Source organism: Panicum virgatum, chromosome 7N (assembly GCF_016808335.1).
Source record: "Panicum virgatum strain AP13 chromosome 7N, P.virgatum_v5, whole genome shotgun sequence".
NCBI classification, from domain to species: Eukaryota; Viridiplantae; Streptophyta; class Magnoliopsida; order Poales; family Poaceae; genus Panicum; species Panicum virgatum.
In genome coordinates, this window is record NC_053151.1 from 27,821,134 (window position 1) to 27,842,923 (window position 21,790).

The 21,790-nt window shown below is 48.6% G+C and overlaps 4 protein-coding genes across 8 annotated transcripts; 2 read left to right on the forward strand and 2 right to left on the reverse strand.

Annotated features, from left to right (window-relative positions):
- Positions 1 to 2,437: 2,437 nt before the first annotated feature.
- LOC120683029 (translation initiation factor IF-2-like) lies at positions 2,438 to 4,171 on the reverse strand. The gene has a single exon (XM_039965042.1). It carries the CDS (start codon positions 3,816 to 3,818, stop codon positions 2,721 to 2,723), a length of 1,098 nt encoding a protein of 365 aa, XP_039820976.1. The 5' UTR covers positions 3,819 to 4,171; the 3' UTR covers positions 2,438 to 2,720.
- Positions 4,172 to 7,404: 3,233 nt separating this feature from the next.
- On the reverse strand, positions 7,405 to 13,049 carry LOC120682481. The gene is made up of 10 exons (XM_039964414.1): positions 12,587 to 13,049; positions 12,417 to 12,486; positions 12,207 to 12,331; positions 11,728 to 11,836; positions 11,594 to 11,657; positions 11,413 to 11,468; positions 10,281 to 10,388; positions 8,813 to 8,962; positions 8,297 to 8,467; positions 7,405 to 8,190 (listed from the first exon to the last, which is right to left on the reverse strand). Exons 1-10 carry the CDS (start codon positions 12,838 to 12,840, stop codon positions 7,957 to 7,959), a joined length of 1,341 nt encoding a protein of 446 aa, XP_039820348.1. The 5' UTR covers positions 12,841 to 13,049; the 3' UTR covers positions 7,405 to 7,956.
- Positions 13,050 to 13,124: 75 nt separating this feature from the next.
- On the forward strand, positions 13,125 to 15,477 carry LOC120682482 (UPF0496 protein At3g19330-like). Of its 3 annotated transcripts, none has more exons than XM_039964416.1 (2): positions 13,125 to 14,672; positions 15,210 to 15,477. In XM_039964416.1, the coding sequence occupies exon 1, from the start codon at positions 13,254 to 13,256 to the stop codon at positions 14,496 to 14,498; it is 1,245 nt and encodes a 414-aa protein (XP_039820350.1). In that variant the 5' UTR covers positions 13,125 to 13,253; the 3' UTR covers positions 14,499 to 14,672; positions 15,210 to 15,477. The 3 variants fall into 3 exon arrangements, with proteins under 3 accessions (XP_039820350.1, XP_039820351.1, XP_039820349.1); XM_039964417.1 differs by having other exon boundaries at positions 15,309 to 15,477; XM_039964415.1 differs by lacking the exon at positions 15,210 to 15,477 and adding an exon at positions 14,809 to 15,075.
- A 1,919-nt stretch (positions 15,478 to 17,396) lies between these two features.
- LOC120682480 lies at positions 17,397 to 21,596 on the forward strand. Of its 3 annotated transcripts, XR_005678470.1 has the most exons (8): positions 17,397 to 18,210; positions 18,283 to 18,427; positions 18,517 to 18,570; positions 18,661 to 18,752; positions 20,463 to 20,698; positions 20,837 to 20,860; positions 20,937 to 21,010; positions 21,108 to 21,179. XR_005678470.1 is itself a non-coding variant. In XM_039964413.1 (7 exons), the coding sequence occupies exons 1-6, from the start codon at positions 17,453 to 17,455 to the stop codon at positions 20,818 to 20,820; spliced, it is 1,317 nt and encodes a 438-aa protein (XP_039820347.1). In that variant the 5' UTR covers positions 17,397 to 17,452; the 3' UTR covers positions 20,821 to 20,860; positions 20,937 to 21,005. The 3 variants fall into 3 exon arrangements, 2 of the variants coding, with proteins under 2 accessions (XP_039820347.1, XP_039820346.1); XM_039964413.1 differs by lacking the exon at positions 21,108 to 21,179 and having other exon boundaries at positions 20,789 to 20,860; positions 20,937 to 21,005; XM_039964412.1 differs by having other exon boundaries at positions 17,401 to 18,210; positions 20,837 to 21,010; positions 21,108 to 21,596.
- The last annotated feature ends 194 nt before the right edge of the window (positions 21,597 to 21,790 follow it).

The window sequence follows — 21,790 nt, forward strand, 5'->3', positions numbered from 1 at the left end:
CTCAGATCATTGGTTCATTAATGTATTTAGCGAGCGCTACAAGACCTGACATCTCGTTTGCTGTAAGCAAACTGAGCCGGTTTGTTTCAAACCCGGGAGATGATCATTGGAAGGGTCTTGAAAGAGTAATGCGCTATCTGAAGGGGACAATGAACTATGGAATTCACTACACCGGGTACCCAAGGGTACTAGAAGGGTATAGTGATTCAAATTGGATTTCTGATGCTGATGAGATAAAGGCCACAAGTGGATATGTGTTTACACTTGGTGGTGGAGCTGTTTCCTGGAAGTCTTGCAAGCAGACCATCTTAACGAGGTCAACTATGGAAGCAGAACTCACAGCATTAGATACCGCCACTGTTGAGGCTGAGTGGCTTCGTGAGCTCCTTATGGACTTGCCGATAGTTGAAAAACCGTTACCGGCAATCCTAATGAACTGTGACAATCAAACGGTAATTGTCAAGGTGAATAGTTCAAAGGATAACATGAAGTCATCTAGACATGTGAAAAGGCGGTTGAAATCTGTCAGAAAATTGAGAAACTCCGGAGTTATAGCCCTGGACTATGTTCAGACGGCTAAAAATCTGGCAGATCAGTTTACAAAGGGTCTTTCACGAAATGTGATAGACAATGCATCTATGGAATTGGGCTTGAGACCCACGTGAGTCATTCTATAGTGGAAACCTGTCCTATGTGATCGGAGATCCCGTGAATTAGGATGGTGAAACAAACTAAAGTCTGACTGTGAGAAGAGAACCTTTGTGAAAAAGGCTCATTCCGTGTATAAGGTGCATTTCTCTTCTAATCTGTATGGCAGGTTGGTCTATACCTTAATGTGTGCCAGGTGGTTTCTTTTAAACAAATGAGTTGTTTTCTTGAAACAAAGATGTTGTCCTACAGAACATCTGAAAGGAACACACCTATATGAGTTTGACCACTGGTCATGGTCTATGAGAATTGGGTATTCTCTAGAAACTCATGAAGGGCATGGAGTATGACTTATAAGCTCCAAACCGCGGGGATGCTTTTGCAGCCTAGTACCAGTGTAGGGCTCTGGTCAAACTTGTTTGCACAAAACTGGCAATTCAAGGCATAGTCCATTGCACAGTTGTGAATAAGTGTAGCCTTTGTCCTAGATGGAAGTTCAACTTAACAGTCTCTATCGAATACTGGTATATCAATGAGAGAATGAGGGTATTTCTAGTGTGGCTTGAATTTCTTGGTGGGGATTGTTGGAGTAATGGGCTTGGCCCATTTATTCTAAAGCATTAAAAGAATTTAAAGCCCACTATTAATGCTAGGGAATCAATGTTTAATTCCGTACCGAGAATTGAGGAGGATCTCAACCGACTTAAAAGGTGGACTTCTTGTACACCACTTGTGAAGCCGGTAAGAGGAGGACGGTGAACCACACGCGCGCGCGCGCTCGCTCGCCTCGCCGAGCCGGGCCGGGCCGGGCCGGGCCGGGCCGGGCCGTGGCCGTGGCCGAGGCCGAGGCCGAGGCCGAGGCCGAGGCGCGGCGCGGCGCGGCCGGCCGGCCGGGCGGTGCGGTGCGGTGCGGCGCTGCGGTGCGGTGCGGCGCGGCGCTGCGGTGCGGTGCGGCGTGATGTGATGGCTATTTTGCCGTTGACAGCAATTAATCGTGCGATTAAACGTGCAATTAAATCTGTAATTAATGGCCATAACCGCATCACCTAAATGACTCTGATGATGTCCAGGTTCAACGAACCTGAGCACCTGAGTCACTATATAAGGAGTGCCATGCCCCTCATCCATCCTGCACCAGAGCACTGAGGCAACTCGGCTCCTCTCTTCTCCCTCTCCAGTTGCAACAACTGAGTTCCCCAACGCTAATCTCTGCGCGCACAGAATTAGCGTGAGCAGGCCTCCGAAACCTTGCTCGCCTTGAGATCCTGCACGGGATAGGCGGGCAATCAGGTTTTTGGGTAACGCTTTAGCGTGACTGCTCAAAAATACTAAGGCTTTGCCCGATTGTACGACTACTTCCTGGTGGACGAGACAAACGACTACGTCGACTACATTCTGGTGGCCGAACGACTACGTCGACTACATCTTGGTGACCGTTCGTGGGACTGCACTGCGAACTTCTTCCTGCACCGATTTAGTTCGACTACTTCGACTGAGGCCAACCGAGTAGATGTCTACTCCAGTTGGTAACAGCGCAGCCAATGCCTCCGGCAACGGCCCCGCTTTAGGGTACTCCCTGAAACTTTGGTTATTTATATTGTTTATGCTTATATGTGTGATAAGTATAAACATGTACACATGTTTTATTTTACTCCTTAAAGTCATAGAAATATTGCTAGTTTATACATCTAATTTTGGAATTAAAATATACCGAAAATTGCCTAGATTTCTAACAAAACACACCCTAAGAACGATGAGTTTTCAGAGAGGATTCAGATCAGATCAACCGTATAGAAGTATAGAACAGATGATGAATTGCCAACACGAATAGGGATTAAAACAGATGACAAATTCCACAGTTTTCTTGGCCGACTGACGCGGCGGTCCCAAATGTAAAGGCAGCTAGATCCACAGTAACATCTCGACCTAGGACCAGGTTCTTCTTAAAATCTTAAGACATGGACACAAGAACACCGAGAAAGATGGAGAAACTTATGTAGTAGTAGTAGTAGTAGTATGGTTCACCGGCCGTCGACCGGTCGATGAAGCTCCGGCTCGGTGTGCGTCGTCGCCTACGCGGCTGTCGGGGCGGCCATGATGCTCTTGCTGGACGAGGAGCTGGTCGGCCTCAGCGCTCTCATGGGGCTCGCCAGCGCCCACGCCCAGCTCCGATGGCTCCGATTTCCGTTGCCCCTCGAGCTCCCGCCGCCGCTGCCGGTGCCGCCGGTCCCGCCGTCGGGCGCGGAGAGCCAGTAGGAGGACGAAGGAGGGGGCGCGGCGCCCAGGCCGCCGCCGAAGAAGCCCGCGCACTTGATGCGGTGGTGCTGGTCTCGCTCGTCGTCGCCGTGCGCACCGCCCAGGTGGCCCAGCGCGCCGGCGCCCTTGGGCTTGGGCTCGCGGTGGGACTCCACGCGCCGGAGCGCGCAGTCGCCGAAGCCGGTGGAGAGGCGCTCCAGGAAGTCCCCCGAGAAGCTGCGGCTGCCGCACCCCACGGAGCGCGACCGCGCCACCTTCCGCCCGAACGACGACGACGAGGACCCCTCGCTCCGGCGGCCCGGGCTCTCGGGCTCCGCGATCGCCTCCAGCCGGCCCCCGAGCGCCGCCGCCGACGCCGACGCCACGGACACGGAGTTCCTCCTCGCCACCGCGCCGCTGTTGCCGGGGGCCGCGGCCGAGGACGCGCTCCTGTGGCTCCCGGACGACGAGGACAGGTGGAGGAAGGACCAGAAGCTCTTCTTGCGCGGGCTGTCCGCGGTGATCACGGACGGGGCGGGGGGCGGCAGCGGCTCCTCCGGGCGCGGCGCGACGGACTTGCTCCGCTTGAGCCCGGCGCCCGCGCCCTGCGCGGGCATCACCTTGCGCGAGGCCGCCGCCGGAGGGTAGAGCGGCAGCGGCGCCTCCGAGGAGGCGCGGTTGGACGGCGGCGGCGTGGAGGACGCCGACGCGGAGGCCGGCGGCGGGTGGAAGGGGCTGGACTTGGACGAGGACACCAGCATGCCGAGCTTCTCCTGCAGGCAGAAGGCGCAGATGCCGCCGGCGCCCGCCCCGGCGGCCGCCGTCGCGCCGGGAGGGTAGGGGTGCTCGCTGCAGTGCACCGCGGCGTCCTGGTCCGCCGCCGCAGCAGCCGCCACTACCGCCGCCGCCGTCGCGTCAGCCGCTTTCTCCTCCATTCTCGAACCCGCTCGCCCTCCCCAGCCGTCCTCGAGTCCCCGCCAAGGTCCGCGCTGCTGGGACGACGGATCTTGGCTACGCGGCGAGGACACTCCACATCACCGCCGCGCTAGCTAGCTAGCTCTTCCTGAGCAGCAGGCGGAACGATCCTTCGCCGGAGCTCAGGCGCTCAGCTCCTCCTCCTCACCCCGATCTGCTTCCGCGAGCGTGGAGACGACGAGCAGGAGGACGGAGGGGGAGCAGGCAGGGAGATCGGGAATGGAGCCGGTCCGCGGCAGCGGCACGGGCGCACAAGCGGATGCGGAGGGCAGCGGCAGGCAGGCGTGGTTTAAGGGTGGGAACGTGTAAATGGTTATCCAATTTTTTTTATCCGTATCTGTATCTGTATCTAATATGAAAAAAAATTCTACCCGGGGAAGAAACGACCCCACCGTTTTTTCATTAAGAGGAAGCCACACCGGCTTACCCGGGTAGAGAAACCCCCGAACCCTGGCCCATGCCCATGAGGGCCAAGCCTTACGGCGAGCACAGCGAGGGGTTTTTTTTCCCTCAGCGGCCTGAAATTCGCTTCTGATAAGAATTGAACTCAGGACCTGCTGAGAGCGCGACACTACCGGGCCAGGCTAGCCAACTCAACCGCCCGGCCTTTCGCATCTGTATCTAATATGGATATCCGTATCCGTATTCGATTGTAATGTGGTACTAAAGTGGATATATTCGAATTTATTTTGCCTCATTTTTCTCTATCCGATTCCACATTCGTATTCGACAATATCTGCAACATCCGTATTCGAATAAAAATGAGCACATAGGAAGCTATTAAAAAATTATATATACAACTACTGATTAGTGGTATATTAATTTTAATATTAGTAATAATGTATTTAGTGGAACTATTTAAGAGTGATCATGAATAAATGACATGTGCTACTAGGTTTAATATTACCAATGATATATAAAGATTAAGTTTAATTAATTTCAATTTAATTCACTATATTTTGATATGGATAATCATATTGATTTTAATTTACTTTGGTTTATCCACTTATTGATAAAATTATAAATATACTTTATTCCATTTATTCTTTATCACTATTGATATTTCCAATAAATATTTATTCATTTAATATTTCAATATTTATGGATAAATATGTTTTGATGAGATGTCTTTTTCTTAACTACAACAGTTACATACTTTAATTCTTATTGTATAATGACTTAGCAATACCTTCAAAATATATTTGTAATGAATAAAACAAATAAATATAACTATATTCCAAATCAAGTAAATATCCGAATTTGAATTCGAGACCTCCGTTTTGCATCGTATCCGATAACATCCGAATCTATATCCATATTTGAATTAAAATGTGGTAAAAATCATTATCCGAACTCGATTTCATGTATTCCGATTCCATCCTTAGGCGTGGTGGTGCGGTCTTGTGCTCCGCGCGCGAGCGCGCCTTATTTTAGGCGCCACTTCCGCCTGTTTCTTTTTGTCCCGGCTCGTGGCGGACAGTCTGGGGGGCCGTGCCACCGGGCGGGGGCACGTGGGGGTGGGGGCGCATCTCCCTGCCCTGCCCCCGGCAGCAGGCAGGCGTTGATGGCAACGGATCCCCTGCACAACCACGTTCCGACACCGGAGATAATTACCGTTGCCGATCGCACGCTTGGGCCGTAACCACTGGTGTTTGGGTTGGATGATGGTCAAATGGATGCTTTCGTTCATGCCTTGTCTTGAGAGAGAGCGTAACAAAATCGCTGAAATCTTTTAAGTTTAGCTGGAATAAAAATTCCGTTCGGGGTTACAACAATATCTGGACGCGACGTGATAAGACTTCTATAGGAGCTTCTTTTTTTTTTCTGAGAAGGACTTCTATAGGAGCTTCTTGTAGGATGCGCTCGTACGCACATGCCGCCGTGTCACTAGCATGTCACGTAGGAGGGGGGGGGGGGGGGGGGGGTGTAAATCTCGGGTGATTCGGGTCACCAATGAGCACCCTACCATCACGTGTGGTGTAGGTTTAGGGCTCGTGAATGTGGATTCTGGGTCTATGTACTGTTTGGATCATTTAGAATTGTTTAAATTTTAATTCAGCTAAAGTTTAGTTAGAATGCGATATCTAAGCACCTGATAAGGAGACAGATCCAATAATTAAAATTAGAATACTTTTATTTTTTATCAAGTTATTAGGTTGGTAATTTACTCCTTACTAGCTGTGTTACGCTCCTATTTAGATAAAGGAGTGGAAGTGTAGCACTTACCATACGTGCACACTGCGGCACCAAATGTGCACCAGTCAAAACTGGTCTCCTCCGGTGTCCGGTGACGCGCGGGGGGGGGGGGGGGGGGGGGGGGGGGGCATGGAGGAGCGGATGATCCAAAACGGCGGCTGTTGTGTTCCATCACCGTTCGCGAACCGCGACAGGCGCGGCCGGACATGTCATGGACTCTGCGTCCTCTGATGGACTCCACAGTCGGGTACTGGTGCGACACCAGCGGCCACATGCGTGGCGGTCGGAGCCGACGCCGGTCTGCGGCCGGCCTCCTCCTCCTCCGCTCCTCCCCCCCTCCTGCCGCATGTGCCGCCACGAGCCTGCTAGCGCGCGCGGCAGTTTTCACTGGCCTCGCCAAGTTGCCGATGTGCATTGCGCAAGTAAAATAAAAACAGTGGTTGATCTCACAAACCCGCGTCGTGACAGCGGCGAGCGGCGCAGGCCTGTCTGCGCCGGGCCAGGGGGACGCGACCCTGCATGTCCTAATCTATCTGCAAACCCCGGCCCCTTGCATGGTCAAACATGCAACAGCTAGGAACACAAAGCGAATCTGTAGCTGGTAGCGTGATCCAGGGTGGCGCATCGACCAACCAGGCAACCTGCCGATGTGAAGTGGCAACGCCCGCCCAGCGCGCCCCAGCCTTGGCCGGACATGATCCCGGACGCGACTCGCCGGTGACACTGGCATTTTCTTGCCGTTTCGATTTAATCTGCAGGGAGAATGGATGGAAGGTAGGTAGCATGTACACTCACATGGGTCCGGTCCGGCGGGCGAACCTCCCCTAGGCTCTCCTGCTCTGCTTCTCCCAGAGACCCTCGCAACGAATGGGCGGCGTCAGTTCGACAGTTCGTTGCGAAACTGCTTAGCACGTGCGACAGCCATAATCCTCCCCACCCAGACGTCCAGACCGCAGGCAGGGGCATCGGGCCTGCCGCATGCTTTGCGCTGCCTCACTGCCTGTGCGCGCTCTTTCGATACACGCAGAGATCCGGCATTGCACGCACGGCCGGTCTCCGTTCCAGGTGACACTTGCATAAAAGTAAGCAGCAGGACCCGAGTCATCAGCAATTCAGGATCACTCGCTCTCAACACGCTAAACCTTTTCGATGTGGTTTGATCATTTGATGGGAGAGGTGGAGTTGAACGTTGCGGGCAATGCTCTTCTGACACCAGGTAGGCAGGTACTAGAGAGAGCAGCCTCATTTCTCAAGCCTCGCATTGGATTTTGTCTTCACGACTGAGAACGTAGCTGCCTATGCGTACCGGTCAGCTTCAGTTTCAAAGATGAGAGGTTCCAAACATTGAAATATTCTAACTTTACATAAGCACTTTATAGGTATTTAACAATAACCTGTTATTGATTGCAGACAAAAAATAATCTGAGGAAAGAAATCTTGCCTTTGCCAATGGGTTAAGAATTAAGATGACTTGTCCACCGAAGTTCCTATTGGCAGAGCCATGCATCCTTCCTTGTCAGGTCAAGTTGGCCCTCAGCAGTTGCTGAATCTTGCCCATACCATCGACCCACCTTCTCCCCGTGTCATCCGGCTGTTGAAGGACTGTTCCTATTTCCTATTGCCAGGACCCCTTTGTACAAGTGAGCAGTTTTACCATAGCAAGAATCTATCACCTTATTTCTATTCCTTAAAAAGTTACCTTCTACAAAAATAACTAAGTTAAAAAATACTCAACCTAAATACACGACATCTCCATTTTCTTGAACCACAACATGGATCTAAAGTACTAACATATCGCACTGAAGTACAATCTAATTTTTTATTACTCACAGTTTATCAATAAAAACTTGATGCTCTTCAGTGTTATTGACATTTTTGTACGCAAAATAGGCGATCAACTGATCATGGACGAAGTAGCCGTGGACCAGAATTTGAAGATATCCATGAAGCAATTACATCAACAAGTGTCTCAACCTCCTTTGAGATCTGTGCCCGTAGAATGCCTGAGTCGGTACCCAAAGTGGTACCAACCTCCTTAGCAACAGCCTCCCACGGTGTGCCTGCAGTCAGATTTGCCAGAAGTTCACCTCCGCGGTTCACTGCATCAGCCATTGCTGGTGGAACATCAGGAAGCACCTGAAGAAACAAAACATAATTACTTTGCCAGAATTATAAAATCTCTGTTCCAACGATGGCTTTTCAGTAACTCCAAAACATGGAAGGCTGAAAAGGAAAACAGTACCTGCTGTAATGGCAGACCATGATCTCCAGGAAGTGATCGAATCGACATATCAAGCAACGAGCTAATGGCTGCTTCAGAGCTTAATACTTGTGCAAGGATTGAGGTTTCATCAATTTGATCATCTTTGAACTTTATTAAGAGGTTCCGAGAAACTCCGTAGTAGGATTTTATCTGCATTGTGATGTGCCAGTAAGGCAGCATGCATAGAAATAAAATGGCCCACACAAAAATCTTGGTTATTCAGCATAAACAGATTGAAACATAAATTGACGAAAATCCTAAGATTGCTTATAAACTGAAGTATTGAACTGAAAATTCTGATAATCTCAAATAAATAGGTATTGCCAGAAGCACTGTACAACATCAGAGACAATTTTAAAATACGTTCATAGATTTTATCTCTGTGAATTAATTGACTTAATGTAAGATTAGAGAACACACAACTACAATAATTGTTACCATTCTCACATGGGAGGTAACATATATATTAATATTAAAAGAATAGCACTAACATACCAGGCGACGTGTCTCTTCTGGTTTTGGAATGAAGTCCTCCCGCCCTTTTACTAAGTCCATATACAACGGAGGAAGTTGTTGAAGTAAAGGTAGAAGTTGCTTAACAACAGGAGGGCTTAGATTCTCAATCTGTTTAATGGCTGCTTCTGCCTGTTATGCAGAATATAAGCTACTAAGCTACCTGGATTTATGGTTTCAAGTAGGAAATATACATGCACCCAGCAACTTTTCACAGGACAGAGCAATAAATTTATTGTGTTTGAATTTTGAAATTCAAGCAAAACAAATAGAACAATCTAGGGTCATTCTTAATTTCACATCCTTCAGTCATTGTTAACTGATCAAACTCAAGTATTTTCTTCCATACTGAGTTTGGTACTTTTCTCAGTAATGTAGCTAAATGGAAAACATCAAAGCAGGAAATGGGGTAAAAGGGCCAAAATGGCAAATCATAAAGTAAGAAAAGTAAATGAAAAGGATCTTCCCAACAAGAAAAGTAAAAAAGATAAGTTGGCCCTAAAGAAAATGATATCAACAGAAAGACATCCAAGTGCATCTTCGATTTTTTTTAATAAAAACCATGCAATTCCAATGTTTAAAAGTTACAGTTATGATAGTGGTGGAGCTAGCATTGAACCCCCCCCGGGGGGGGGGGGGGGGGGCAGTGCTACAGTGATCGTAGTAATGCTAGCAGTCTGGTCTCAACACCTGCTCACACATAACTATGATTAATCTAATGTTGGACTAAAGGATTTGGAATTATAGGGTATGGCTTATTAGATGGGGCTTGAGTACATGGTGGGATAAACTGGTTCAATGGCTCAAGTACTCTTTCACTCTTTACAGCCCATAAATAATTGTGTTCTTTTACGCTTTCAGTCAGTTTAGGTCACACGAGCATAGAGGCTCCTCTTCTTCTATCTTTGGAACTCCCATCCATGCATAGAAATTGGAGGGGGTTGAGGTGCTCCCTTATCCGCTAACCAGTATGGAGTACTTGAGCTCACTCTCCCTTCCATGGATCTGCCACTTTCCATGTTGTTCTTCTCTATATATTAGTTAGCAGTTTAGGCAGACAGATATTGCAGTAGGCTAGCATGGGGAAGGGGGGGGGGGGGGCATGGCCCACTTTGGCCTACACGTAGTTCCGCCAGTGAGTTATGATATAGAGAGGCCTACGGAACTACAGTTGAACATTCTAGTAGTTTTGTGGTAGTAAGTAAAGCTACACAAATAGGATATTATAGTTAATATAAAAAATGGTTCAAGCTACGCTTTTGTTAGTCGGGACGACCCCTAAAACTTCTGATGAGACATCTATAGTAAATAAGGCAGTGCATCTTCAAAACAAGGAAGGAAATACCTAGGTGAACACTGACAGTGTAAACATAAAAAAGAAACCTGTGTGCAACATGTTAGACATTTCAAGCAACATTTTTGACACCAAAGTAACAGAAACAGATCGTACCCCAAAACGGACTGTTGGATATGATGTCAGCTGGGACAATATTGGGCCAAAACTCTGCGCCATGGGAACAATTACAGGTGAAAATAGTGGGATGGCAGAGCTTGCCTCCTGCAAGAAGAGAAATATCAAAACTACTCATATTTGTCCAGAGGCAGATTTTTCTGGAACAGGCAGCTTGAAAAGAAGAAGAAAAAACTTGAACGAAACCTTCTTTGAGTAGAAAAAACGAGAGGGTGTTAATGCCATCTTATAAAGGCATACATGGTTCATAAAACTAATATTTGCAAAGACTTCAAACAGCCTTATAACATGTTAAAACTGACGGATCTGTTTTATGAAGGAAGGAATCACACAAAACTTCTCACTTGGCTTTGACATTTACATCCCATGATGTATGAAAACCGAATTTGAGATAGGAAGAAATATATCAGCTTGTGAAGTGAAAACATCTGGAATATGTGGTCCTCCCATCCACACATCCGAAGTACTGCAGGAAACCAATAACTCTAGAAATAGTGCTAGATGCCCTACACTCCAATCCTTATTTCAAGCACTAATTCTGAGCTCATGTATATTGAGACGGAGGACTAGAACAAAAGAGTCACATTTGCAACGATAAATGCAGCACAAAAGAAGCAATAATCTGACCCACACGTGGGTGGATGATCACATCAGATCTTTGAGTCTTGGGGTGCCTTTTGGGGTATGCTTTGACTTCAAACCATTTGAGTTTGTGGTGATGATCTGGTTTTTGTGGACTAGTCGAAATAAAATAATGATAGAGAAACTGTTCTCTCATTCATACTCTACAAAATCCTTTCATAACTGCAGAAATGGCACGTGCTTTTCAAAGCAGTAGAACAAGGGTGACCTGACAAGCAGATGATGAAGGTGAAATTTTGGATGGATGCGTTTGTGAAGCTACCAAGAGAGCAATCACAAGAAGACCTGGTGTGATCATCTTTGGGGCTCAGGAGAATTAGATCCTTTTGATAGTAAAGAAAACTTGCTTCTGTTTGTTAAACTACTTTTGAGTTCTTTTGTTTCCTTTTGTAAGTGGAGTCCTCAGCAAAAAAAAGCAGGATAACCTTTCACTAAAAAGGAGATAGGACGGGAGAGACACAAGACATACCTTGTTGTTAAATGACATCAATACATTTCCACTTCGCTGCACAGCGTATCTTGATCCTGGAATATGTCATAAACAATATATTATATAATTGATTGAATAATATCAAGAAAAAATAATTTCAAAGGACAAAAAAAGTTACTTTGTAGACATAAATGAAATTCAATCCATGGTAAACTCTTACCAATCAGCATGTGGATAACAGATCCCAAGGAATGTCCAACACCAAAAGTGGGAAGATCATTTACCTGTCTTAAATTTCATATAATTAGTAGAATGGATAAGAACCTGAGTTACTAGTCAAATGGTTCTACTTACAGGCTCATCCAAGTTTCTCAAGCACCTGTCAAACTTAAACTGAACTTCATCTGCAATGAAGAAATGATCGAAGCCACTTGCATACGGCGTTGCAATCACCAAAGCTCCCCTAGATTCCAAAATTTACAGGTCAGCATTTGTGCACTGGAAGTAGGAATCCTAGCAAAAGTTTAGCTATACCAGATAATCATAACAACAGAGTTAACTGTCTTATAAGATTACCGTATCTCTATATTAATTGTTTCCCCATAGATGAACAAGTGTACTCATGAAAGGTCACATGAACAAATTAGGTCAGTGGTCATGCTTTAAAGGTCTTCGTTTCAGGACATTCATGTGGCAATGCTTTGTCTGACAAAATAAACTAAAAAACACAGAATGCGGCCGAACACAAAACTTGATCACGAAGCTCATTCATCAGAAAATAATTACATGGCCCATAGGAAAGGACGAAAGGTTAGGCACTTTTTTGAACATACCTGTCCGCGAGCCGCTCGAGGAAAAAACGGTATGTGATCTGAGGCGCGGCTCCGACAAAAATCCCTCCAACGAAGTGGACAACAAACGAGGGCTCCGAGTACTTGGGTCTCAGCACCCATGCTCCCTAGCGTAAAAATCAGCAGTAATCAACACAATCGGGACAGACACAGAATGGAACCGCGGTAGAGGCGAGAGCCGCCGAAGCGCACCTCGACTTCGGTCCAATCTCCGGTCGATCCCCAGCCCTCCCGGGACTGCCTCGCCGCCTCCGTCATCACCCTGCGCTCCGGCCCCCCAGCAGCGAGAGGTTAAGCTAAGAATGGGCGCAAGGTTGCCAGATGAACAGAAGATGGGAACCACGGGGTCGTCCCCCGCCTACCTCTCGATCTGGGAGTAGAGCTGTATCGACCCGTCGGAAGGCGCCGCGGCGGGGCGCGGCCCATCTCCGTCCTGCGACGAGCAGCACGAGATTGCGCACCTCCTCCCCCTCCCCCTCCTCCCAATTGACGCCGCGATGCTACTCCGGGGCCCCGCGAAGAGGCGCGCGGACGCCGAGCCCGCCGCGCTGCCGCCGCCCCCGCGCACCCGCACGGCGGGCGCGGGCGGCGGAGACGTCGCCGCCATCCTTATCATCTCTCCCGCGCCCGCCCCCCACACCTGCCGCTGCGCTCCAAGCCGTACGGGTTTTCCTCGTTGCGTCTCCGCTTCAACTAGTACCACTCTCCCAGTGCCGAGTGCGGCTGTCACGCGGCACGCGCGCGCCCGCCCGTCCCACTCGGCGCGGAGCGCGTGCGGTGCGGCGAGCTCGCCTGGTAAACGACCGACGCGGCCCGAGAGCCGCACGACGGGGCGGCCCGACGCGTTGTCGGACGGGTCAAAAGTCCCAGAAGGCAGAAGTGCCGTCGTGCCCGTTGGGGTGCGGGGGCGGGGCGGCCGTTGGCTTACGCCGCACACCAGCACCCCAACCCGCGTATATACTTTGCTTCCACGCCTGCCGCTTGAGGTTGCTGCTCACCGGCCGCGACGAGCGGGCGGCTGGACGGGCGATGCGACCGTGGGAGCGGCGCGGCGCCGGCGCCGGCGCGGAGGGAGGCGAGGAGGCGGGCTCTTCGAGCTCTGACGGGAACACCAGCAGCGCGAATGCGAGCACGAGCTGGAGCACCGCTGCTAGCGCGAGGCGGAGCGGGGGCGCGGCGGAGGGGCGGGGGAGCACCCCCAGGTCGGCGGCCACCATCAACCTCAGCCAGGAGTACAGGCTCGCCATCCACACCGAGTCCTACCAGGAGATCTGGGATAAGATCCACGTAGACGGGGACGGGCGACGGGAGGTTGGAGGCGGCGGCGGCAGCGACGACGACGACGAGGAGGAAGTAGGGCAGGAGGTGTTGGACAGGATCACCCTGGCCGGCGTGCTCCGCCCGGAGGAAGCGGTGGTGGAGCGCGCGCTGGGGGACGCGCCCGACACGGAGCTCACCCGCCTCGCGGCCGACTACTTCCGCAGCACGCACCACGCGTCGCTGCTCTGCCTCACGCTCCGCCGGGCGCTCCGCCGCGCGCGGGCGCTGTACGGGCCCATCACCGACCTCCTCGCGCTCATCCCGCACTCGCCGCAGCTCGCCGTGCCGCACTGCGACTGCGCCTTCGACGCCTTCCTCCTGTTCGACCAAATGCCCAACCCGTTCCCGGCGCCCGGGGCCGGGTTCCAGGGCATGCACCGGAGCTTCGTCGGCCTCAAGAACCATCTCGACCTTCGCCTCCTCAGTGTCCGGCGCAGGCGCCGCTGGCTCCGCTGCGCCAAGCGCGGGTCGGGCATCTGCCTCATTGCCTGCGCCACCGGCGCTGCCGTCGCGGGCCTCGTGCTTGCGACGCACGCCCTTACGGCGCTGCTGGCGGCGGCCCCTGCTTGTGCTGCATCCAGCTCGTCCTGCTCTCCATTGGCAGCTTCGATGAAACGCCTGCAGAAGCACATGGACCGGCTGGACGCCACGGCCAGGGGCACCTACGTCTTGAACAATGACGTCGACACAATCGAGCGGCTGGTGGGCAGGCTCCATGCCACTGTGGAGAGCGACAAGATGCTTGTCCGCCTTGGGCTGGACTGTGGGCGAGGGCAGCATCACACCATAGAAGAGGTGGTACGGCAACTCAGGAAGAATCACCCCAGCCTGCTACGGCAGCTTGCTGACCTTGAGGAGCACATCTGCCTCTACTTTGCAGCCGTCAACCGTGCCAGGTTACTCCTTGTGCACCACCTGAATGCCCAGTCTGATCCTGAGTCTCCATTGTCATGACTCTCGAGTTTATGAGTCTAACACAATACCTTCAAGAATAACTCGATGTCTCAAGACCTCATCTAACTCCAAGTGATCTACAATGGTATTGGTACCTGCCATCAAGAATTAGTTGATGTCTCAGAGACCTCATCTATCGCACTAGGTGATGGACAAATTTCTTATTTTAGAAAGGTATGATGCATTATTATTATTAGCCGCTTGACATATTTTTCAAATTGTTTAGACCTTTTTGTAGTTCTATACATTTCATCTTCTCTACTTTCAGAAGTATTATTGTGGGATTGTAACAACACAATATTTCTGATAGGCTCAAAGTGTTCACCAATTCCTTCGAACCGAATATTTGGACAATTGCTTGCGAGTATCATCATGACAGTTTTGTTGCAAGTAATGTTTGCTTGTGCTATTCAGAGGTTCCTTCAGATATTTAACTTTGCATGCTGTTATATCTGTATTGATGTTTTGAAACTTGAAAGCGTAAACAATCATCATGGTTGCTGTACCTTTTTAATTCTCTTTTATAAGACTATCTTGCTTGCAGTATTTATAGTGGATGCCAAGTTCCGTATGGAAATTCCATGTTGCTTAGTTGATTAAGGAATTTTGCAAGGATAATGCTTGCAAAATTGCTTCAATTTTCAAGTATGAAGGTTCATCAAATGGTTCTTGAATAATTTGCTTGTCCTGAAAGCATCTTCTTGCTTGCAGGGAAAATCAAATTATGATTTGTCATCTTCAGTGATAGATTTCCTTTTACATTTTTAGTTTGTTTTATTGTGTTTTTCTTTCTTTCTTTCTTTCTACCAGGCACTTGATTCTGCTCTGCAACTTAATAGAACTTGATTCTGCTCTGCAATCTCATGTATTTTATTTTTACCTGTAATGAATGGTCCCGTAAATACTACTATACTGTCTGTAACTCTGTATTTAATATGACCCTTGGTGGAAATATTTGGTTAAATGCAGATTTTTCTTACACGATTATAGTAGCTGGCATTCTAAGTAATCATTGTATTTGCTTTTTCTTGTACACTACATGATGCTTAGAACTTGCTACGTTTTGGAACTTGAGTTGTCAAATCCTATTGCTAGGGAGCTTCTGCAATTATCTCCACATTGCGCAGAAAAGCATGATGTCTTGTGTTTCAAGCAATGCTGGTGTTGTGATTCTTTTTTAGGACAAGGGCAAAACCTTGCGATTTCAACTTAGGGGGTGTTTAGTTGGTGAAAAAGTTTGGGTTTTGCTATTGTAGCACATTTTGTTGTTATTTAGCAATTAATGTCCAATCATAGATTAATTAGCATCATTAGATTCACCTCGTAGTAATCAGTTAGACTATGTAATTAGTTATTTTTTTCAACTGCATTTAATGCTTCATGCATGTGTCCAAAAATTCGATGTAACGGATATTGCGCAAACTTTTTTGAGAACTAAATGCAGCCTTAGAATCTGATGTTGTGGCAGCAACTATCTACAGGGAGTAGGCTGTTAGGGTGATGGCCTTATGTGAACTGACAGGTCACTTTGAACTTGACTAGTACACAACTATAAGTTTTACAGAGTTCCCTTCGAGGGGTACACTTGATCATATCTGTCGTTCAATAACCAAAGATGGATTTTTATCTGCATTTCAGCACTTTCACCTGAATTTGATGGTTCAGTTGTAAGTCGGTACTTTGAAATATTATAGGCAATATTGTTAGCCATTCCCTCCGTTTCAAAATGTAATTTGTTTTAGTTTTGTCAAGTTTATAGTAAAATTTATTAGTAGCTTCAATAAAAAAAATGAAGGCACTAGTAAGACATAATGGTGGATTTAATGAAACTAATTTGATGTTCTAGATATTGGTCCATTTTTTCTAGACTTGTTCAGAACTAGGAAGGTTTGGCTTAGGACAAAACTAAAATGCCTTATTTTTGGGATGAGGGAGTACATTTGAATGCTCTTTTGATATTTATATTTATATTTATGTCCTGTATTGCCATCCTTCCCTTGCAATCAGCTAATCTATATAAGGTCATTTTCAATGGGAGTTTCATAGAGGGTTTTATAGCATTAAATATCATCAATTTTGCTAACATGGCAAGAAGAGAGAAAATTAGAGTTTCATGGGATGTGAGGAAGTTTCATCACCATGAAATTCGTCTGGCACAGTTACCTAGTTCGAGTCTAGGTAACTGTGCTCATGAAACTCCCACTGAGACGAGCAACATTGTACTTGTGATATTTATAAGGCCAGTTTCAGTGTACTGTTACCTAAACTGGGAACTAGTTAACTGTGCCAGATATATTTCATGGTGATGAAATTCTTCTCGCATCCCATTAAACTCCATCATTCTCTCTACTTGTCATGTCAGCAAAAGTGATGATATTTAATACTATGAAATGCTTCATGAAACTTCCATTGATATTGACCTAAACCTATGGGAAAATTCTCTAGCTTTCACATTTAATGCATTAACGCAATACGGCAAATCTTAATTCTGATGTTTGCCATTGTTTTCCTAATATTTAGACTCATGTCATCACTGTGTAGAACTTGTTCCATTTCATGCCATTGTTGCACCAATTTTAGTGTCAAAATTTGCTTGTACGCAACCCAGTGCTAGTATTTTGGATCGGCTCAAAATGGCCTGTCAGTGGCTCATTGGTTGTCCCCTGCCGGCTGCCGGCCCATCCATCCTGTTCCCGTTTGACCAACCGGCCGATGGGACCCATCTCATTTCCTCCGCGGCGCTCTCCCCGACGGGGGTCCCACCCGTCGCAATGTGTAACGCGCCTGCTGTGACGGAGCCGTGAGCCAGCCGTAACGGCTCCGTGGGACGCGCCCGCCCGCTCGCCCCATTAACCCGCCTCACCACCGGGGATAACGTCGTCACCCTAACGCCGCCTCCGTGGCCAGGAGCGGAGCCCGCCGCGTAACCCTAACGCCGCCACGCGCGGCCATCCATGGCCTCCTGCGACGACGACTTCGGCCTCCTCGGTGACGACGCCCACCAGCCGGCAGCTCCCCCGCCCCAGCCCGCCACCGCCGCGCTGCAGCCCGCGCCGCCGCCGCAGCCCGCCCAGGCCTTCTGCTTCGCCGACGCGACCGTGGCCTCGGGCGCCGGCGCCGGCGCCGGCTCCTTCGCGCCGGCTCAGGAGGAGAGCAACCACCACGCCGAGCGCGGCAAGGCGGCGCACCACGCCAAGCGGGCCAGGGAGCGCCCTGACGAGTTCAGCAGCGATGGGGGCGAGTACTGCTCCTACATCAACAGCGGCGGCAGCGGCGGCGGCGGGAAGAAGGGCCGCGGTGGCGGAGGGAGCTCGGGCGCGTCGGACTACCGTAAGGATCGGGAGGAGTGGACGGACGGCGCCATCAGCAGCCTCCTCGACGCGTACACGGACCGATTCGAGCAGCTCAACCGGGGGAACCTGCGAGGTCGGGACTGGGAGGACGTGGCCGGCGCTGTGACCGATGGGCAGGGCAAACCTACTGGGGGCAAGAGCGTCGAGCAATGTAAGAACAAGATCGACAACCTTAAGAAGCGCTACAAGGTGGAGTGCCAGCGGCTCGCCAGCTCCGGCGCCGGCGCCATCAGCCACTGGCCCTGGTTCAAGAAGATGGAGCAGATCGTCGGAAACTCTGCGTCTCCTGCCACCTCCAAGGCGCTTGTCGTAGTAGAGGATGAAAAACCGAGGCAGCAGCAGCAGCACGGGAGCAAAAGGTGGCCCATTTTTACATTTTTGCTTGATTAATTTGGGGATCTACTGGTCTCACCTAATTTTTATCACTGTAGGTACCCTCTTTCCAGCACTGGCCCTCCTACTGTGGTTGGTAGCTCCAGAGCAAACCCTCTTTCAAATCCAAGATGGAAGAGAGTGCTTCTGAAGATTGGAGGGACTGCATTGGCAGGAGCAGCTCCTCAAAATGTTGACCCCAAGGTAGTATAAATTAACTGCTGGTGCTAAATCTGGTTTTCATGCTGTCCTGGACTCCTGATTGTTTCATACTAAACTTGTCGTCTTGTCAGATTATAATGCTGATTGCAAGAGAAGTTCAAGTGGCGTGCCATCATGGTGTGGAGGTAAAAAGAGCACATACATTTGATCTGAGTGGTGCATTTTTCTGATATGAAGAAACACTTGCCAAGTTATATTGCATTCACTCCTATTAGGTGGCAATTGTGGTAGGAGGGCGGAATATATTCTGTGGTGACAATTGGGCAGCTGCAACTGGTACTGATCGAGCATCAACGTACCCAATTGGGTAATTTTCTGACATTGCTTTCTCCTTTTTATTTCCTTTCGATACTTGTCCTGTCTGCTGCTCCTACATTTTTATCCTGACAGGATAACGATAGCATGCAACCAAAATATTTGGATGGGTCCTAGAGAATGCGACAAACATTTCGTCATTTTACTTTGTAATGTGGACTTCCATGGTGTGTTATTGAATGTTGACAGTATATGGCTTGGCCTTGGTTGTATTCCAGTGGACCAATTGATCGAGCAACTGGTCGGATCTGCTTATTGATTACAATCCATTAGATGTTTCCTTAAGCAATGTTTTATGTATCGTGCTAAACCGGCATTATATTGGCAAGTGCCAGTTCAAGTTCATAGTCTCGCTGGAGCCATATGCGATCAGTGTAGAGTCTAATTTATTACTTGTATAGTAATGTTCAAAAAGGTGTTTCTAGGCGCCCGCCTAGGCGCGACTAAGCACTAGGCGAGGGGGTTCCGCTTGGCCTAGGGGGGTACGCGGTCCCCTAGGCGGCCTGTGGTGGAGGCGGAGGCAAGGATGGCGCGCGGCGGCGGAGGAGGCAGGGGACGGGCGTGGCGGTGGCGGCGGCGGCGGCGGCGGCGGCGGCGGAGGAGGCAGTGGACGGGCACCGACAGAGAAGGAGGCAGGGGACAAGCGTCGGCGGAGGAGGAAGCAGGGGTGGCGGCAGCAGATAAGGAGGCAGGGGCGGCGGAGGAGGAGGAGCAGGCAGTGGCAGGGGTGGAGGAGGTAGGGGCGGGTGCGGCGTAGAGGAGGAACGGCGGTGGGAGGGTGGCGGCGGCTTGGGAGCAGAGGAAGGAGATGGGTGGAGGAGGCAGGGTGGGGGAGGATAAGGTTGAGGCTAGTGCATAAGTTGGGGTTGATACTTTGGTTGGGCTGCTTGATGGGCTTTTTATCTAACTTTAGGCCCACTATTCTCTGGTTTTCCTTTTCTTTTTGAGATAGTTGACGTGTATGGCAAGAAATATCTACATATATAGCACCGCCTAGCAAATAGCCTTGAAACACCTAGGCTCGACTAAGCTCGCCTAGGCTCTAGGCGGAGGGTCACCGCCTAGAAACCGCCTAGCTCCTTTTTGAACATTGTTGTATAGTGAGTCACTGAGTTTAAGAACCACAAGAGTTTTTTTGCAAGATCATACTGTCACTTGTGCTTTCTTGACGACATTGTCCTCTTGAATTTCCTGACAAATTGTTGACAAGTTGCAACAACAAAGACTTTTTTTTCTTTTTTTACTTTTAGGGTCATCTGTGTAGTTGGGTCTGTGTATTCAAGATTTTTCTAAGCTATAAAGTCGAGTAAGTAGCCTGTGGACCGACTTGGATGACTAGTCGCGACTAGCCAAGTCCATTAAGCCCAGGAGAGCATGCCAGCAAGTGTACCAATACTCACTAGTGCTGCTACTGCAGAGAAACTGAGCACATGAGCATTTTGACTTGTAAATGTGTAACTTGTCTTCTGCCACATGTGGTTTCAGTAGGCAGAAACACCTTTCACTCTTACTGAATAATGATAAATGGAGCTCAGTATCCATGGTTTTCTTTTGTATACGTCTTTTAGCTACAAAATCCCACATCTATTCATCTCACATTATGCACATTCGGATTCTAGCTTTCCTTCTATATTCGTCAAGGGCTTTCCTTCTATTTCAGTGACATGTGAATATGCTTACACCTGCCTGTTTTAATTGTCAGAATGATGGCATCAGTGATGAATTCGGTACTTCTTCAAGCATCACTAGAAAAAATTGGTGTGGAGACACGAGTCCAGACCGCATTGATGATTCAAGAAGTTGCAGAACCATACGTTAGGCGGCGAGCCATACGTCACCTTGAAAAAGGGAGGGTTGTTATCTTTGGTGGGATTGGTGCTGGCATAGGGAATCCACTTTTCACAACAGATACAGCTGCTGCCTTAAGAGCTTCTGAAAGTATGCTTCTATTCATTATTCTGACTTGTCCAGTGGTCTTGTGCATACAGTGTCCCGTTCTTTACAGCTTTAATTTTGTTTCTATTAAAGCTTCAGCTGATATGAAGAGGAAATCTGACTAGATGTACTTTCAATCAGTCAATGCAGATGTTGTCCTTAAAGGTATTGTTGGTGATGATGAATATGGTTGCCCTCCTAGAGGCAATACTAACACACCATTTGAGCACATTTCCTTCAGGGAGTTAGCAGCAAGAGGATTCAGCAGAATGGACATGACAGCAGTAACGTGTTGCGAGGAGAACAACATTCCTGGTTAGTACCCCTTATCAACTAATTATCAACAGAGTTGCTTTGCTGATGTATTAGCAGTTTAGATAAGATGACATTTGTGTCCGTATATTTCTTGCAGTTGTCATCTTTAATATGTTAGAGCCTGGTAACATATCCAAGGCGATTTGTGGAGATCAAATAGGCACCTTAGTTGACCAATCTGGAAGGATCACTTAAGATTATGAGGATTTACTCTAGCACAGGTTGAGGACATGCCAATACTCTGGGGACCATCATGCATTCTTTGCTTGCATGGGTTTATCGAGTGGTGCAAGGTGTTCATCAGACGGAAGCTTGCACCTTGATTTCGTTCAGATGCATGCTGTGTATTATGTGTTGTGTTAGCAACTATCCACATTTAAAAAAAGTATTTATCTTGTAATACCTATTTGTAATGTGGTCTGTAGATTAGTGGGAGGGCTTATGTAAAGTGGTTCACGGGCACCCAAATCAGAATGTAGTGTTGTAAGTTGTAACGCTATTGGTCAATTTGTAGTGTTTGAGAGATCCTCTCGCACCATCATTATGCATGTGGCCTTCCAATAATCAATCGTTATTTATTTATTTATTTATTTATTGATAATAAGATATTATATGCTACTAACTATTGTGCGGAAAATGTCAGGTTCTATGTAGTGTTGATGCTTGTTTCACTTCTTTGTACCTGGTGGAATCAATCGCTATTTATTTATTTATTTATTGATAATAAGATATTATATGCTACTAACTATTGTGCGGAAAATGTCAGGTTCTATGTAGTGT

Coding starts and splice junctions, on each gene's coding strand:
- LOC120682482 (XM_039964416.1), top strand. CDS start 13,254: ATGCGACCGTGGGAGCGGCGCGGCGCCGGCGCCGGCGCGGAGGGAGGC.
- LOC120683029 (XM_039965042.1), bottom strand. CDS start 3,818: ATGGAGGAGAAAGCGGCTGACGCGACGGCGGCGGCGGTAGTGGCGGCT.
- LOC120682480 (XM_039964412.1), top strand. CDS start 17,453: ATGGCCTCCTGCGACGACGACTTCGGCCTCCTCGGTGACGACGCCCAC. Junction 18,571..18,660: donor CGTGCCATCATGGTGTGGAG/GTAAAAAGAGCA, acceptor CACTCCTATTAG/GTGGCAATTGTGGTAGGAGG. Junction 20,699..20,836: donor TGCCTTAAGAGCTTCTGAAA/GTATGCTTCTAT, acceptor ACTTTCAATCAG/TCAATGCAGATGTTGTCCTT.
- LOC120682481 (XM_039964414.1), bottom strand. CDS start 12,840: ATGATAAGGATGGCGGCGACGTCTCCGCCGCCCGCGCCCGCCGTGCGG. Junction 11,469..11,593: donor TGTTATCCACATGCTGATTG/GTAAGAGTTTAC, acceptor GACATATTCCAG/GATCAAGATACGCTGTGCAG. Junction 8,963..10,280: donor ATCCAACAGTCCGTTTTGGG/GTACGATCTGTT, acceptor TCTGCATAACAG/GCAGAAGCAGCCATTAAACA.